The 19,059-nt window shown below is 31.5% G+C and overlaps 1 protein-coding gene across 1 annotated transcript in view; it reads right to left on the bottom strand.

The window, feature by feature from the left end:
• LOC134705664 (uncharacterized) overlaps positions 1 to 18,972 on the bottom strand; it is a 34,383-nt gene extending 15,411 nt beyond the window's left edge. The window contains exons 1-15 of the mRNA XM_063564384.1: positions 18,779 to 18,972; positions 17,043 to 17,210; positions 13,511 to 13,607; positions 12,925 to 13,017; positions 12,457 to 12,625; positions 11,573 to 11,652; positions 10,901 to 11,008; positions 10,278 to 10,401; positions 9,712 to 9,898; positions 8,762 to 8,904; positions 8,198 to 8,320; positions 3,679 to 4,114; positions 2,428 to 2,615; positions 1,721 to 1,796; positions 161 to 254 (exon numbers count right to left, since the gene is read on the bottom strand). Of these exons, the coding sequence (XP_063420454.1) occupies positions 161 to 254; positions 1,721 to 1,796; positions 2,428 to 2,615; positions 3,679 to 4,114; positions 8,198 to 8,320; positions 8,762 to 8,904; positions 9,712 to 9,898; positions 10,278 to 10,401; positions 10,901 to 11,008; positions 11,573 to 11,652; positions 12,457 to 12,625; positions 12,925 to 13,017; positions 13,511 to 13,607; positions 17,043 to 17,210; positions 18,779 to 18,941 (2,249 nt within the window). The 5' untranslated portion in view covers positions 18,942 to 18,972. The remainder of the gene's footprint in view (positions 1 to 160; positions 255 to 1,720; positions 1,797 to 2,427; positions 2,616 to 3,678; positions 4,115 to 8,197; positions 8,321 to 8,761; positions 8,905 to 9,711; positions 9,899 to 10,277; positions 10,402 to 10,900; positions 11,009 to 11,572; positions 11,653 to 12,456; positions 12,626 to 12,924; positions 13,018 to 13,510; positions 13,608 to 17,042; positions 17,211 to 18,778) is intronic.
• Between the last annotated feature and the right edge of the window lie 87 nt (positions 18,973 to 19,059).

Raw genomic sequence — 19,059 nt, 5'->3', positions numbered from 1 at the left:
GGATATGATTTAATCTTAATGATAGTATTAGAAACTAATTATTAATAAAATTAAGGTAGTCTTTTGAAGCAGGAATTCTTCAATTAAGCATACATAAATGTATTATTTCTCATCTTAAACATATATAGTTAAATATAAACTTTACTACACGGCTACTTACAGTACGATTACAGCTCTAGTATCATACGGTCTATCTGGTTCTTGGCATTCTGCTTGGAAGGCTATAAATAAGTTGTTTGTCACATTTTTCACAGCTGTAAGTTAAATTGAATAAAATATCAATGTCAATGTAAAAAATATTTCATGAAAAGACAGTTTTCAAATTCAAATAAGTATATATATACATATATACCCAGGTGGTCGTGTGGTCTAGCGGGACGGCTGCAGTGCAGGCGATTTGGTGTCACGATATCACAGTAGCGTGGGTTCGAATCCCGGCGAGGGATACATCTGTTATAGGGTTGTCACTGACTCAGACGTGCTTATGAATATAATTATTTTCTGTGACTGTATCTTACATTAATTCATAGGATCCTTTACTATAGATAATTTAGCTGATCTGTAACAATAACATCTTCATGCCTTATATATCATGTACTGTAGTACGCCGCTAGATTAAAACTGACGTGGAAAGGTAACACATGGCCAGCGAAAGCTCTTTTTTTGAGAGCCCAGGTGGTCGTGTGGTCTTGCGGGACGGCTGCAGTGCAGGCGATTTGGTGTCACGATATCACAGTAGCATGGGTTCGAATCCCGGCGAGGGAAGAACCAAAAATTTGCGAAAGCAAATTTACAGATCTAACATTGTTAGGTTGATGTTTAGACGAGTTGTATATACATTATGTACACAGCCATTTATCACCATCATTGATGGCGATCCGATGGATACATCTGTTGTAGGGTTGTCACTGACTCAGACGTACTTATGAATATAATTATTTTCTGTGACTGTATCTTACATTAATTTATAGGATCCTTTACTATAGATAATTTAGCTGATCTGTAACAATAACATCTTCATGCCTTATATATCATGTACTGTAGTACGCCGCTAGATTAAAACTGACGTGGAAAGGTAACACATGGCCAGCGATAGCTCTTTTTTTGAGAGCCCAGGTGGTCGTGTGGTCTAGCGGGACGGCTGCAGTGCAGGCGATTTGGTGTCACGATATCACAGAAGCATGGGTTCGAATCCCGGCGAGGGAAGAACCAAAAATTTGCGAAAGCAAATTTACAGATCTAACATTGTTGGGTTGATGTTTAGACGAGTTGTATATACATATACTTGATATACTAATTCAAAACGTATGCATATATAGAAGTATTAATATACTGTACAGTTAATGAATTGAATTATCTGATTTTCACAGTTTCTAACAATTTCCAAGAAATCATAATATAAGTGATAACTATATAATACGATTAATCTATTAGTACACAGTTTGTAAAGAAGTTTATCGATAGTTATGGATTCTGCCAATTTGACAAGGATATGGGGCATCAGTACATGCACAGCGAAAACCCCCAAACAGGAAAGAAACAAAGCTTGTATTGGTGTTCTTCATCTCAAGATCATCGCATTATATGTGTCTTGTACTGACAATACTCTCATATTATTAATGGTTTTTACTGATGATTAAACATTACAACATTTAAAAATATACAAGATGCATTTATTTTTTAGAAATTTTATGCAATGGTTGGAATAAATCATACATACCTATATCAATCAAACGTTGTGTATCATTGACTGTACAGCTGTTTGGCATACACATTCCAATATTTAACGGGGTGTACTAAAAAATATTCAATTCCGATTAAAATATGCTAACATATTAATATTGTGCGATCTTTTCATTTTGCGTTGAAAGAAAAATTCTTGCTTTTCAGAGGATCTAAGACGCAGTTTTAAGATTTCGAAAATTATCGCTCCTCTGCATTTTGTTATAAATTTGGTTTTTTTTTTCAAATTTGAAAAACAGTGAAGATACGAGCGTCAACACCAATAAGTTGAAAAAAGGTAGAGCGCCATAGCGGGGAGTAAAAGACGAACAAAAAAACTGTCTATGTAATTCTGATCCATAAAAATGTATTATGTCATGCTCTCTTTTTATTTCTTACATTGACCTTTATTTTCAAATTACCTGTTTTAATACATTTGACATTTTGTACCTCAGCTTCATAACTATTTCGTTTAAGAAAATAACTTGTTGCTATGACTATGTATGTTTGTTTTATGTTCTCAATTTAAAAAGTCATGAAGACAAACAATAATGGCGGGTAAAAATCTGATCGTTCCGTAACTTGGATACGTTTTTTTTAAAACTTTGTGTCAATGAAATGCCCGGACTTACCAGACGAGCAATGTTATTAAGATTGATTGTTACGTTACTATACCAATACATAAGATCAAGTGTAATATCTCACCAGTGGTAGTATTGGTGGTAAAGCTTGTATGTTAACTACGGTAACCATGCAATACTGTGTTCCAAAAGCATATGTTAAATTATTAGCGACTGTTTGACCTTCGATGTCTAGACATTCTTCATAGTCACCCAGCCATTTGAATCCCCCGCCCAGCAAATTAGCAGGGGGTTTACCTGCAGAGTCTAACACTGAAAACAAAAAACATGTCGTTAATCGTACTGATGATTATTTTAGTATTTCTATCATAACTAGTGGAATATAAAAAGTCTTCTACTTACAATTTCAATAAACATATTGAACGAAAATTGGCTCTTATATTAAAATACTGAACAAAATACCTATGCATCGTATAGGTACCATATCTTTGTTTATGTGTCACACCTTTCCAACTTAAAGGCAGAAATGAAAAGGAAACTTAAAGAAATCGACAGTTGAATTTTCAAATCGAGCTGTAATCTGGCATACATGTTTTGCTTTTGAAATGAACAATATATCTATTTTATATTAGAACTGTCTACCTGCAAAGAGGATGAATTAAATACCTTGCGAACAGGTTTGTTATATTTATGATATTTGCTTTCTGGACAATTGCTAACGCATGTACCGAGTGAGACTAGTTGCGTTGCCATGTGTACCATCATACGATTCAACAGTAAAATAAGATGTTTGACAGACCATAGGCAACTGATTGTAGGTCTATAACAAAATTAGCATGTATCTAGAGACTTGAGACCCTCTGATATTGTTACGATTGACAGGTTTATTGCATTACCATGTTAGATAGACTCCCTAATATTTTTCTATTAAAAGAATGGATTTATTTCTTTGTATTGACAAGTTCACTTAATGTTCAAATAATCTATACAGGGGTCTAATGTCACCCAATTTTCAACCTTTGTGTCCTTTTTCTCGAAAACTGTATTGGCTATTCTCCTTAACTTGTCTTTTTAATTTTAAATTTATAATTTTTCTTGGTTTTATATATTTCTTTTCAATTGTAAACTATGATCATAATCTGCCTATTTTCTCATGTATGTCTTGATATCTTTAAAGTTTATCTACATTTCGACTGATATTTACTTCGATCGATGTGTTAGCATTCGAATTTTGTTTGAAATATTGTATAAAAAAGAGCTGGCGATTTTTATCTGTTAATTAATTTTGTCTTGTTTAAAAATGTTGATCGTTACTCGTCAATCTAGTATGCTATTCGCATGATTTTTGAGTCCTTTACTGAATAGAAAGACTTACTTCTCAGTGCCCAAAATTGTTGCTGATTGATTCCTTCAATTATACCATTTGCATGAATTTTACAAAGTTCTGATATGCCTGGTTCAGGTGGCTTGGTTGGTTCTTGGTTTGAACTGGTACTTACAACACCTGGAATTTCTGTCACATTGTCTGCTAAAACATTATTGTGTGCTGTTAACTCTTGTCGCAGACTGAACACTTTTCTAAGATCTGTAGCTGTGCCTATGGATTCGGCCAATTGTGCATATTTCAATGGCGATTTTTTTATATTATACCTTTGTTCTTGAAAAAGTCTGTTCACGTGTAAAAAATTATCCAAATATCCCTTGTTTTGATTTAAAGAATAAACTTGTATAGTGAAAAGAAGAAGACACGATAAAACTGACAGATTCATTTTAGGAATATTCCCCAGATCTGAGTTAGAGATTGACCACCTTATTGTTCACAAACTTGATTAAAAGTGAGTCATTTTGTAACTTTACTTGGGATAATATTTACTGATAACTTGAAATATAAATATTTTCATTCTGACGTTTATCACAATTACAAAGGACAGTGTGCATGTATCTCTCATGAATGATGACATATACATGTGACATAAAGGGCAATAATGAGAATTAAGTTCAATTTTATATAATGCACATTTAATCCTATGTTTAACCTTCAAATTAAATTCATCTAATTTAGTCTTTAAATATTTAGTCTTTAAATTTGATATTGAAAAAAAAACAAGAAAAATAAAGGGGGACAATAAAATGAGTTGATTAATTGATGTATTGTTAATGGTTGTTCAACACAACTTTCAGCATATTTTCTTTGTAATAGGGACGAATGTGTGTTTGTTCAGAGAACTATCATAACCCATTTGGAGTAAAAGTTGCCGTAGTTCACAAAATTATCAAGGTCATTTAGCAAACAAGGCAAAACTTATTTTCATAAAACTTAGAAAACCACATTGCATGCAAAATGAATACTTCTAAAGTGGGCATTAAATAGAATGTCTATACCCATAATATGTCGTTTTTCAATAAAATCATCGGTCATATAAATTGATGGCGTGATAAAAGAGATAAATAGATGGTTATCATCTGGGGCACAAATATTGTGTAATAGGTAAACAAAAAATTATATAAAACTTTCGTCATTGAAAACGCGTTCTCACAAAATCATTGCAAAAAATCTTCCTTTTTTTAGACAAACTAGGTACAAATGTATGCATTCAAGCATGTCTTTGGATTCATTCAGAATTGATTCACACCACACTTTCGTATGGTAGGTTGGCTGTTATCTGAAATCTGGATGTTATTGATAGTAAGAAAATATTGATAATCCCGATAGTAAGTCGAGCTACTGGCATATCGTTTTAGTATATTAGGATTTTCATTTAGGACACTTATATAATTTGAATATGCTGTAGAATAAAACAATATTCAGTCGAAAAATTCTTTAAAACGTATAATTTAAATAAAGAAAAAAACACTTTTAAACTCTTTATTAATTTAAAAGTACTAAAATAGAACAAAGTTGGTTAATCAAAGTTTTAATGCCATATGGAACTTGTATTTTTTATTCCCCTCTATGAATCATTCGTCACTCACTGTGAAAAAATATTAAAGGACAACCGACGAGCGCTAATGAAGTAAAAATTTGATCCTTGCAGCCGAAACGGTAATTCTTCATTCTTGTTGTTTGCATTCATAGCTTTGCGCTATAAATAAATGACTTTAAAACTATAATAAAATTGAGAAAGGAAATGGTGAATATGTCAAAGCGACAACCACCCGACCATAGAGCAGACAATATAACATGACTTATACGGTTGAGATGCTCCTGTTGGTGGACCCTCTTCCGAAGGTATCACAAGCCTAGAAGCTAATAATGTTTTTCTGGCAAGAAAAAACGAATATTCATTCAAATATTGTTGTATATGTCTTTTATGCATAACTCTGATTCCTTTGAAGATTATTTATATATTGGTATACTTCTTAATTACATGTATGTCACCTCGTCAATTTTTGTATTTCAAAATTCGGAATTTCAAGCATTTAGCCCTCGGGCTTCTCTGAAGAGATTATAAATGAGAAAATGCGCATTTGTTAGCGTTAAATGATTAGTACTCCATTTTTATGTATATCACATGACAATGATGTAGACTTTTTTCCACCGTGTTCTGATTATTTACCTCCATGGTACCTTCTGTCTCTTTTATTTTTTGATTTAGTCTTTGGGGTTTGGGGGGGGGGCGCAAGGGCAGTAACAGTTTTACCAGGATATTTATGATATTTATCATTTTTGATTTGAATGCATTTAATTGAGTCCGACAGATTACTCGAAAATTGATGTTTTTTTTGTTTTTCCCTGTCTGTGACGAAAGTTTAAGAATGCGAGACACAGGGATTACAACCCGACTGTGGCGTTAACTATTTCTATAAAGTTTTGTATTTAAGAAGGTAAGAGACCTGGTTGCTTCATACTTTATAGGTTCATTATGTTTTCGTCGCTCATGTGTCCACTTTCCTTGACATAATTTTCATGGTTTAGTAACTGCTTAATTAAGAAATTTATTGTTTATCTTTCATGTGAATCGATCAATAATTATGAGAAATAGGATAACTGTATTTGGTATATGGGTTTCTAGCAACGTCTACGTTTCCGTCAGACTTGACTCACCTGACCTCAATCACATTTCATGGATCAGATGTCAAAAAGTAAAATCACAAAAGTACTGAACTCAGAGGAAAATAAAATAGGAAAGTCCCTAATCACATGGCAAAATCAAATGACAAAATACATCAAAATCAAATGGACAACAACTGTCATATTCCCGACTTGGTTCAGGCATTTTCAAATGTAAAAAATGGTTTTATAGCATTAAACCTCTCACTTTGTACGACAAGTTATATTTCGTTATATTTACAATGACGCGTGAACTAAACAGACATAAGAAATGAAATAGTCAAATATGGGTACAGCAGTCATCATCATGTTACAATTTAAAATTAAACAATTTCGAGTGTCTGACGTCAGAAAATGTCTACGTCACAGTTTTTTGCCGTTCAATATTTATACAAACAACTCTAAAATTTCACATGGGCAATGTTAGCATACAGGTTTAAAAAATCAAAAGTATAATAGAATTAATTTCAGAAACATACCGAGATTTGAAATAGTCGCAGAATTTATACATCAAGACCATCCTGTACTATTTGTAAAGTTGATACGGAATAATTATCAACAAGGACTTCGTACCTTCCGCTGACTTTTTTTTCTCAAGAAAACGGACGAGACGTTATTTGAGATACCCCTGGTTCGTCAACTTTCTGATCAGACACACATCAAAGTTAAAGTGTGTGTGGATTTTCGTTTTGCAAATACTAAAACCTTAGGTCTTTTCTTGAGTATGGTAAAATTGCAAGACAAGCACATGATCATGCTAGTTTCATCTGACCTTGACCTAATGTCCATAGAGATTGCGCAATGTAAAAATTTTCAAATACTTTAAGCAGATGATTAACTATTGTATTATATGGAGTAGATGGCTTTCGAGAAGTTAACATTTGTCCTTAACTCATTTATATGGTTCATTTAGACAAAGGTAGGTCTCCTTTGTAGTTAGTTTCTCTTTTGAAATTTTATAGTTATAGATCATTATATTTTGTGTATGGAAAGATAATGAGGTGTATAATCTGGATTTAACTCCATATTAATGATAAATGTGTTTATTTTAACTTTTCCTGGTGAAGTGTGTTTCTGAGATACTATAAGCTTTAGGTAAACTATATTTGCTTCATGTAATGATGTGAAGTGTTCATGTCTGTCTGACATGTATCATAAAAAGTGAAATCACAACAAATACTGAACTCTGATGAAATTCAAAACGGAAAGTCCGTATTTAAATGGCAAATTCAAAAGTTCAAACACATCAAATTAATAGATATCAACTGTCATATTCCTGACTTGGTACAGGCATTTTCTTATGTAGAAATGGTGGATCACACCTGGTTTTATAGCTAGCTTAACATCTCATTTGTATGACAATCGGATAAAATTCCATTATATTGACAAAGATTTGTGAACAAATAAAAACAAGACATAACAGCTAAACAAAAATCAAAAATAGGGTCACAGCAGTCAACATTGTGTCATTAATCACGTTATACAACCAAATATATAAACAAACAATAATATCATCATGAATGTCTTTTACAAGTAACTAATTACCAAGATAATAAGTACATGTAACTACTTTATGTAGCTTCCTTTAATCAAAAGGAATGTACTTGTTGAGCGTTAATACATTTGGGTATAAGTGGTGTGTCGGAAAAGTCATTTAAATGAAGAATAAAAGCTAAACCGAAGAGCACAGTGGTATATCAAGGAACTTTTATTTTGACATAATATTAGAAAATTTCACAGCAGCATCCAGATAAATGTAAACTTTCACATGCGCATACACTCATTTGTCATAGCATCTCACTCGATATACAAATGTTTGAAATTTTGATAATCAAAGCACTCAGTTTTTATGCCCTTTACTTTTAAATATAACTTTTTCGAGTCCCATCATCGGTGCCTCAAAGGCCAAAGATGCAAGAAACGCTCCAGCATATGACAAAACTAGATGACCAATAAATTCATATATCTGAAAACATAAAATTAAAAATCAACATTCTTGTTTGTCCTAGAAAATTTTCACACAGTATAAATAAAGATAAACAATTCAGTTTGATAAAAAAACATGTCATTTTATGTCTTTTTATGTGAGATGATCTTGGCGACGGTCACCACTTCTTGAATGTCATCCCTCCTGGCTTACGTCATTGCAATTAGGACGGCGGCTTACAAGATAAGTTCGGAGGAACATAGAAATACCATGTAAAAGTATGCAATCTGACAATATATATTTAGATTAAATAGATATAAGGAGAAGAAAACTGGTTAGTGTTAAACTATACAAACGGGAAAAACAACGGTCTTATTTTGTTTAATGCATATGTCATCGTTTTATCAATAAAAATAATATCTCTGTTATAAACAAATATAACACAATAAGCATGTAAATGGTATACTACTTTATACTCACAATTTCTATATCAGATAAATGAATAATTCTTCGTCGTGTATAGAGGTAGTGATATATCACAATGGGATGTACCAGATATGCACAATATGTTAATCTACTCAGTGGAATAAAGCCTTTCCAAGATAGAACTGTATTCACATAACCTATAAAATATTTAAGGAATGACTGTAATATTTTTTCTGTCTATGAAGAAATAACATAAAACAATTGATGCACACTGTATAATATTGAAAACAACACGTTATTAATTTCTTGCGTCCGAAGCGCTTTTCTGTATAACGCGCGTAGCGGGATATTTAACAGTGTGCACCACATGTTTTATGTCATTTCATATAGACAGAAAAATATTACAGCCATTTCTTAAAATTTAATTCTTAATTCAACTTTAAACCGTAGAACACCATGATAAAACGTTGATGTCGTCACGGTCGAATGACTAAATTATTTTATGGGCTGAAAACAAAATAAGCCAATAAGAAGACTCGTTACATCCAAAATCAAATTATTGTGAAATGTCTCATAAAGATACAAAGATAAAGATAACCAAAAAACCAACCTGGTAAAAGCCTGGCGAATGGTTAAGTAAAAAACGGTCCGAAGTTCTTGTTGTGCCGTTTTACTTAGTTGTAGTATGTTTTCTTGATTTTTGAGAATATACGAGATGTCAGATCACTCTTGTGCTAAATGCTACTTCAGAAATAGATTGTTTACAACATTTATCTGAATACAAAATACTTATTCAAAATAAATGTATCTTATTAAAATTTAAACGTGTCGCATGCGCTTTTAAAATAGAAACAACAGGGATTATAAACTGTAGTTATAACACGAAAAGCAACAACCGCACATGTAATGATATATGATATAGAAAAAAGGTGAAAAAGTTGACAAATGACCTATCCATAAAAAAATTATATTCAATTAACGATATGCTATAAAATTGTGCTTACCTCCATTTCCATGAGCACAAGCAAAAATGACCCAGGCCACAGCAGCACCCCAGACGGTTCTATGTACTGTTATGTAGAACGAAGATATCTCCCTTGATTCGCGACCTCCATTTACGTCATCATATATACCATATAAAACTGCGCATGCTGATACACCCGCTATCAACCAACCAAATAGATTGAGAAACTATCCAGATAAATAAAAATCTAAGGTTATTTTGGGACCTTTGGTTGTCGTAGCATTCTTAGAAAACATGTATTTATCGATCCTTATTTGGGCGGAAAGAACCTGTTTCAAATTTACAATTAAAAATCAAACCATAAATTAGTCTCGTTCTTCTTTATTGTATATTTCGCCAAAGTAATTTTTGCCCCTTCTCACCAACTTATCCCCTGTAGCACAAGAAAAAAGCTTTCGCCCATCAACCGTCCGAATCGAAAACGAATGGTTGACGGAAGTAAAGCTCATATGCGTGCCACAGGGGACTTGTCGAGCTGATCTTTAAATTATGATGTTTGGTTGCTTTTTTTTAGCCCTGTCAATCTAATGTAAATTTAATACTTACTCTGTTCATTTTGAACTTTAAGTCTGTTTTATAAAGTAAATATCCGGTAAACATGCCAACAAGGTATGGTCCCATTCTGAAGTATGGCCGAGAGTAGATTTCATAGTAGTGGGTCATGTTACCTCTAAACATAAACAATAATACATGCATATAAATCAAACAACATGAACAAATAATGGTTAAAACCAACACAAATGCAACCAGTTAATTATACTAAATGATTTTCTATTTATCTGTAAAAATATTTGTTTTCAAAACATATTAAAATAACAATAAAAATCAAATATCGAATGGAGACATGAACGTACATTATAATCAAAACTAATAAAAAGAAATATGAACAGGTTAAGGTAATTCTTATTCATAGAAAACATAAATGATTAACAAAATCAACGAAATTCCCTATAACACTATAAGATGCTTCAAAAAGAATTTGTTATTCATACGAATGAATGAAGGATATAAGTTTTAGTTTACTAGCATGTTATTTTATATTTGCATTGCTCATTGTGGCGACCTACGTTCTCATTGGTTGACTTCTACATCATTTGGTCTTTGGTGGAGGGAAGTCTGACTATCATACCAAATTTATTTTTTTATTAGATTAAAAAAATATTATTCACCCGTCAAACGATGACATTGGAACCTCCCACTTCGTAGCCATTATTCCAGTTGCTATCCATGTTCCACATAGAAATGCTAATAGTATGGCGTAACCAATCATCGGATAACTAAAACAAATATAAATAACATTACCTTTATATATACTAATCAAGCCAAAAAGTGTTTGTAATTTTACGTAATAGTTAAAACTAAGTGAATTGATTTGTCATGCAATAGTTAAATTCATACCATATTTCAATTATTCGTTCAAAGTCAAGATTCTGTAATTCAGTGGTGCGTGGTCATGTGGGGTTTGTCGTTCGTTGTTGTATATCATAAACATAATATCTGCTTTTCGTTTGAATTGTTTACATTTTGTCATTCCAGGGTCCTTTATAGCTGACTATGTGGGGCTCCCTAATTGCGGAAGGCCTATAATATTTGCTTACATCATTGATGTCTTATTAGCAATCATACCATCTCTCCGTATTATTCAAATTGCTTGCTTTGTTGTTAGCCAGTTTTTGGGCGTTTGTTTTTTTATTGTTTACAGTACTCAATTTTGACACTCTAATGACGTTTAAGCAATAATTATTCTAGTTAATAAAAAATTGTCAAACGAGCATAGCAATTTGTATCCTTTGATCAAACATCTTGTGAAAGGGTCACCATAGTATTTAAAACAAACTTACAAAAATAATGGCAAAATAATCAAAGGACTGAGTACAAAAAACTGCATGTCATTAGCAAGATACCAAGCCCATCCAAAACACTGAAATACATATTTTTAAAAAAGCGATGTATTGCAATTAATATCACAACTAACGCTTTCAACACGTATGGATAAAAGAAAATTGAGAGCAGAAAGAAGACAAATCCACAGGTTGTACATTGGTATAAGTAAAAGAAAGAACTTTATTTCAAAAAGAACAAACTTCAATTAATATTATCTAAAGTGTGCTTACTTGTGGTTTTCGTGTAAATCCTATATTAATAATTAACCACCAAACCAAAAATTGAGCGCATTATAATCTTTTCTTAAATGAAAACGTTTCGGGTTATAAATTATGTTTGAAAATAAATGTGTTTCTGTCATTCTTGAAAACAGTGGGCAAAACTGTTATATTTATCTAGTTTTCCAAAACTATGCTTATTGCATTGATAAATTGGCAACTAGTGGTGTCACTGTGTCGTCAAAAACACAGCTACCTTAAATTACCATTTTACACATAGAAAAAAATAGATATTTACCAAGGTAAGTCTTACTCATACAGATATTCCACATCAACATTATCATTATGAAATACATCTTGTAGAAAAATATGAGTGTATGTAAAGCCTACTATTAAGGTCATGACAAGATCTAAAAAATGAGGCCATTAAGATAGATTTTGAAGTTTTGCAAAACATGACGCCCTTATTCAAATATTTTAGACAAAATTCTAAAATGTAGATAGTTATATCTGATAAATTTGCACATGATCATTTATAAAAGTTTCATCTTATTAATGTGCAACTCCTAAATATCAAATATTAAAAAGGTCATTAAAAATGCTAATCAGTTTAGATATCTTACCGTATCTTCTGGTTTTTCAAAGAAATTATTGATATACAAGAGATTGTAATACCAGGAATTTTTACAGTAATTATACTCCGCGCCATCTTTTTTCCAAAATGGACCACTCCCAATGTATGGAAAGAGTGAAACATATACCATCAGTACCAACATGTAAGGTGGTGTCAACCTAAGAAAAGAAAAATAATTTCAGGAATCTGCACCTAAATGTGAACAAAAATATTACAAGTTAAAAATTTGTTGCGTTTTTCTGTTTTTACCTTCAAGAAAAAGTATTGAGATGATACAATTAACGCCTGGAGTCGACATCAATAAGGTGTCGAAATCAGAAATCAGAAGCTGGTTATTAAATTTAGATAATGATGCCAAATCAAAACAGAACACAGTTTTAGGCAACTGGTAATTGCACTCTTTATTTTGACGATACTCTACTTTGCATATTTCTTATTATATGTGTTGTATGCATACCTCCAAAATCTATGGAAGTAAAACATTCCCCAATTGAGTTTTCCTCCATTTTTCTTTAGTTCTTTCATGACTATATACACAAGTAACGTCCCACTGAAATATAAATGCATACTGTAATATTGAAATGGTAAACAGTAAATAAGTAATACTGAGACTGCATATATGTTCATGTAAATATGAATTGTATTGTTGGACATAATATCTTATTGGATGAATTAGTCTACTTACCCATCTTTGTAACAAATAATCCATTGACAACCTTTTTTGAACACGTCAATACGCGAGAAGACGAATATTTTTTGAAAATTTGAACACTTCTGAATACTGAAATTCCAAACAATACAAAAGTTAACTTTATTGAATTTACCAGATAATTTATTTATGTCTATAAATTCTCTGCAATACTCGTGTTAAAACTTTTCTATGTAACATACCTTTGCCCACACGTTCCCCTAGTTCCCTTTTACATAACAGATAATACATTTGATTTTTGAAATCTATTAAGCGTTTTTGGATTTCGTTAACGATTTCAATGTTTGATGATATATCAACAACAAAATAACTTCAAATAAACAGCAACATTTACCTAAGAACAAAAAATGTATCTACCGAAACCAAGGCATTACTGATGGCAGGAAATGTTGCTCTTTTGATCATCTTGGGTAGAAAACTTCCTACATTATCTGGAATGAAACATTTCGCTAAAATTTTATCAAATATTAATACGAGGACAGTTTTTGTTTTCGAACATTGCAGTGTTTTATAGATCTACCAAAGTACATCCTTTTATTTGTGTAAAGCCAATGATGTGTTTTAAAGCTATTACGTTTTCTCGAAATGACTACTGACGGTAGGTTGAATACAAAAATTTATGACAAACACGATGATTTTTCCTATAGTCAACTTTCCATATCTGTGTAACAACATCCCAGCGGCACCAGCATATGGAGTATATGTGTCTCAATTGCTACGTTACTCTAGAGCTAGCTCAAAGTGAGTTGATTTTTTGTTTTTTGGTTTTTTTTGTTATAAAAAAGTAATCATCCTTTATTGATATTTTTACATTTGTTAGTGGATACATCAAATACCGGTACCTTATCCCGGCCTCGTTAACCGTTAATAGCATATAATTAGTTTGATTAGTATTTGTTAGTTTCTTTAACTGTAATATATACATTCATAAACCATTGTAAATTCTAATATATCCAACTAAAACATTATCAATATCGAATGATCAATAAATCTGAATAGTTAAAAAAAAATAATAAATTATAAAGAATAAATAAATAAAAAACACAGAAGTTTTGAATTTTGGAAAAAAAATTAAAAAAAATAAAATAATAAATATATTTTACTTGCAGGATATATTTATTCAAATATTTGCATACAGGCAATAACTTAGAGGAACCTACATGTAGTTATAAACATAGACAAAACATCAAGCATATATATAAAACCAGCATATAACAGTATTAAGTTATAACATAGGTGGTGGTGTGGATAAGGAAAGGAATGTACGTATAAATAATTCTGGTACATAATGTACCAATTTTTGATAATAGACTAGTCTTCTAAAATCGGAAGCCAGGGGTCCCAGCAGATATTGGCCTTATGAAAAGGTTTTCTTTTAAAAAATAAATTCTTTTCTAGTACCAGAGATTCTTTGAGGTAGTTTTTAAGTCCTGTAAAATTTACAATATTTTCACAGAGTTTAGTTCTGTAAATATAGAATTTTGTCAGGAGTATTATTAAGTTTTTTATCCTATCATTTCCATTGTTACCTAAATTTCCAAATAAAATAATATCTATATTAACTGGAATCAATATTTGTGTTTGGTTATAAATCCAATCACCAAGTTCAATCCATAAATCTGAAATTTTATTGCATGTCCAAAATTTGTGCTCAATATCTTCAATAGCTTCATTACTGAAAGTACATTTATCTGATTGTTTTACCTTAATTTTAAATAAAAATTCATTTGTGCCTATGATTCTGTGCACTATTCTGTACTGGAACCAATGAAGTTTAGAGCTTTTTGTGGTGTCGAAAGAAATATTATGCACTTTTTTCAATCAATTTTTTTTTTTAATCTTAAAGACCATTTATCTTCACAAGTAGGCCTAGTATTACTTTTTTCTAAGAAAATATTATACATATCTTTTGATCCTTTAACTGACAAAAAAAATGTTCTAATATTATTTGGTAGAACTGGTCCATGAACTTTATAAAGATTTTCTATAGAGATATTATGTTTAAGTGAATTTTGATATGATTTTATTGCTGATATAACTCCATTATAAACTAGAAAGTTAGATTTAATTTCATAAATATTTTTCCATTGTTCAAACGACATTAATTTACCCTCATTATCTACCAGATCATTAATTAACAAAATACCGTTATCAGCCCAGTCTTTATAGAACACAGATCTGCTACCTATTTTAATATTTTCATTATTCCAAAGCGAAACTGTTAAAAATTCTTCTTCATTTTTTGGTTTAAGTTTATTTTGCATTTCTGTCCATGCTTTAAAAACATCTTTCCAAAAGGGGTTATTACATTTGTTTGGTGGGCCTAGAAATACTAGATCTTTAATATTAATATTGTATGTGCTTTCTATAAGTTTTTTGAGTTTTGTATTGTTTTTTAGCAACCGTCGGACCCACGTTAATTTTAACCCTTTTATATATTCTTCAGTATCTAACATTTTCAGCCCCCCAAATTTATGTTCCAGACATAATATTTTTCTTTTAATCTTGTCAGGTTTGTTTTCCCAAATAAATGAATATAGTGTACGAATAAGTTGTTTAAGAGTAGTATTGCAAGTTGTTGGTAATGTTAGAAATAGATGATTTAATTTTGAAATAATTAGTGTCTTGATAATTGTTATCTTTCCCACTGGAGTAAGTGTTTGTCTAGACCAAATATTGATTATATTTCCAATTTCTTTTATTTTAGGATAATAGTTCATAGATTCCATTTCTTGCAAATTGACAGAAAAGTTTATTCCTAATAGTGTAAACCTACTGGAACCCCATTCCAATCCCCACTTTACACACATGGTATCTTGACTATATTTTTTCTTTCCTATCCATACCACCTTAGTTTTGTCTAAGTTCATACGGAGACCAGACCTTTCAGCATATTTATGTAAAAAGCGGAGAGATGCGTCAAGGGACTCTGGTGTACCGTCAAGAAGTGAGTTGATTTTGTTGAACGAGAAATACTGCTTTCTCAAAAGTTGCTAAGACAGGGCTATGAATCAATCAAATTAAGGTCATCACTCAAGAAATTTCACGGTCGCCAATATGAATTCATTGGCCATTATGACAAAAGTGTGTCAGAAATCATATCTGATATTCTTCCTCATTCATAATAACGATCCATCATTACCGAACTGAACAAAGAAATAACACGACGGATGCCGTATACAGTGCAAGAAATTATTACCCTTCCGGAGCATCTGATTTCAGTCCCGGTTTTTTAGGTTGAGTTCGAGGTGTTTCTTAACCATTGTTTATAACTGTTAATGTAAATGTTCTTTGGTTGTGTGAGTCTTTGTTTACTCCTTATTTTTTTTTATTGTTATTGTATATTACTATGCATGTTGATTTGTTTTATTTTTTTTAATTTTAATTAATCACGATTAAACAGCGTACACCTTAAAAATTGTACTATATTATATACAGTTTAATTTTTGTATTACTGTCATAAGAATTTGCTGCCATAAAACATGCAAACAACACGGCGAAGGCGTTTTTATTTAGGTACAACAGAAAAGAACACCATTGCTATCGAGGTTGGTGAAAACAATTAAACACATTGCAATACCTAAGTCCTTTTTAAAACTACATATAACATAGAACTATTTTTTAAGGTTTCGAGTTTTTTCTTCTTCTTTACATGATCCGAACTAACATTGCAAAATGTAACTGTTTATTACTTGAATTGTTCGTAATATTATCTATGATATTATATCTATCTTATTTCTAGTATTATTTGTATATTTTAATTCAACCATCACTACTGACTCTATAAAGCAGAAACACAATTCGAGTACTTTGCAGTAAACGCAATCAATTGCTTAGATTTTCTTACGTTCATCAAAATATCTTACCAACATCACTCAAAATGAAGCCGTACGCATGTCCAAGTATAACCCAAGTCATGGATATAAACCGTATTCCATTAATAGCTGTTAATGAACCTCCTGGTTGATTTGTATTTAATATCTTTGAACCATTGGTGTAAACAGAAAATGACAGTAACAGCCGACCCAACATTCCTGGAAATATTATAAGATTTTTTTTGACTTCTATAAAATAATAAAAAAAAAAACATTTGAAGCCATCTTATCTAAACTATATTAATGTTCTTGAATTCTGATTGTCATGAGGTAGACGCGATTGGAATATTGCAATTGCATATTCTATTTAACGCTATTTTTGAAGCAAAAATCCGTCAACAATAAAATGACTACCTCATTTATAATTGTTTTCAATTTTTATGGTGGGTCCCGTATTTTGAAACTGTAAAAGTTGAATTGTTTTAAACCAAAAAATCTGAAAACAATTCTATTATGAACAAATCAATGTAAACAGGCAGCTCAATGCATCATTTTGAATTCAAATTTAGGACAAAAAAGTAGCATATGCATGCGAACGTAGACAACATCGATGGAAATTGACATTGGTATAATTATGTAAAGATTGCATCTCCTATACAAGCAAATATACTTTGTTTCATGTTTTATATTTCATATGTGTATATATATATATGTAACACTCAAAAACGTGTTCTTCCCCCAAAACGTGTCCGATTCCAAAAAACGTGTCCACATGACGTTACTGAACTGCAAAATATGTCTAAGCTGTAAAACAGCGCCAAAGCATGTGACTTGTCATTTGTAAAAACGCCCAAACGTGTCAATTTTTAATAAACACCCAAACGTGTCCAATCCTCCTAATGTGTCCATATTTCATAGTTAAGTTACTCGGTTAAATTGTAGATATAAAGTCAGATACCTCGTCCAGGGAGAATTTCCCATTTACTGTGCAATTCTAACTGAAGTCATAAAAATATCGTAATTACTCGCTCTTGAATTTTTTTTAAATTAAAATCCCAACTACTTCTTATCCCGAATAACCGTAAACATTTAGGTCCAATTCTCAAATCCTGGTAGGACAATAGAACCTTTCTACAGTAAAAAAAAAGAAGATGTGGTGTGATTGTCAATGAGACAAGTTTCCACTAGAGACCTTATGACACAATGAGTAAAGCCAATCGATGACCGCATAAACACCTTTAAAAGGCACCGAAAAGACAAATGTATTGTTGCTATTATAATATCGTTGAAATAATGCATGAAATATTTGACCCTGGACGTTATGTCTCTTGTTCGTGTGTCTTTAGTGATGCTCGAAACCTAAAATGTATTAAAAAAAATAACAACCAGATTAATTTTTGAAGAGCTTTTACAAAACCAGACTGAGGGATATTGAATATTACGGACACGTTTGGGAGAAGTAGACACGTTTGGGGGAATCGGACACGTTTGGGAGTGTTACATATGTATGTTTGAATTCATACATCATTTTTATAGTCTTTCACAACTTTTTCTAGAATGGCTCTTGTTTTATATTTAAAGTTGTAATACTATGTATATATTTTGTGAGTGAGACTCAAATGGGTTATTTTTTATCTTGTCACATGTACTTGTTAATCAAATCTAATTCAATCGTCGTATCAATTAGATTACAATTACATTTAAGTCTTTGGACTAGTTTTGGAAATGAGTATCGGACTATTGATGCCCCTAATCATTATTTCAGTATTGAGCTGGTATAAACAAACCTGGTGTATATCTGCTATAACTATTTGTTTCATCATGATGAATCAATGGTGTTTTTTCACTTTCTATAAATGCTGTTTCTGCATGAAGTTCCGAATGTCCAGTTGTTTTCTCCCATTTAGGCATCTGAATCATTGTTACATCATAAACGGTCCCAACAACCATTACAAATACGAAGAGAGAAATGATTACACTAAAAATAGAAGGAGAATGATCATCTGAGATTAATAGATAAATGTTGGAGCATTTAGTATAAATGGTACAAGTTAGGACATATCAACTA

Source organism: Mytilus trossulus, chromosome 2, assembly GCF_036588685.1.
Source record: "Mytilus trossulus isolate FHL-02 chromosome 2, PNRI_Mtr1.1.1.hap1, whole genome shotgun sequence".
Taxonomy (NCBI): Eukaryota; Metazoa; Mollusca; class Bivalvia; order Mytilida; family Mytilidae; genus Mytilus; species Mytilus trossulus.
This window is presented reverse-complemented; position numbering and strand designations above follow the sequence as displayed.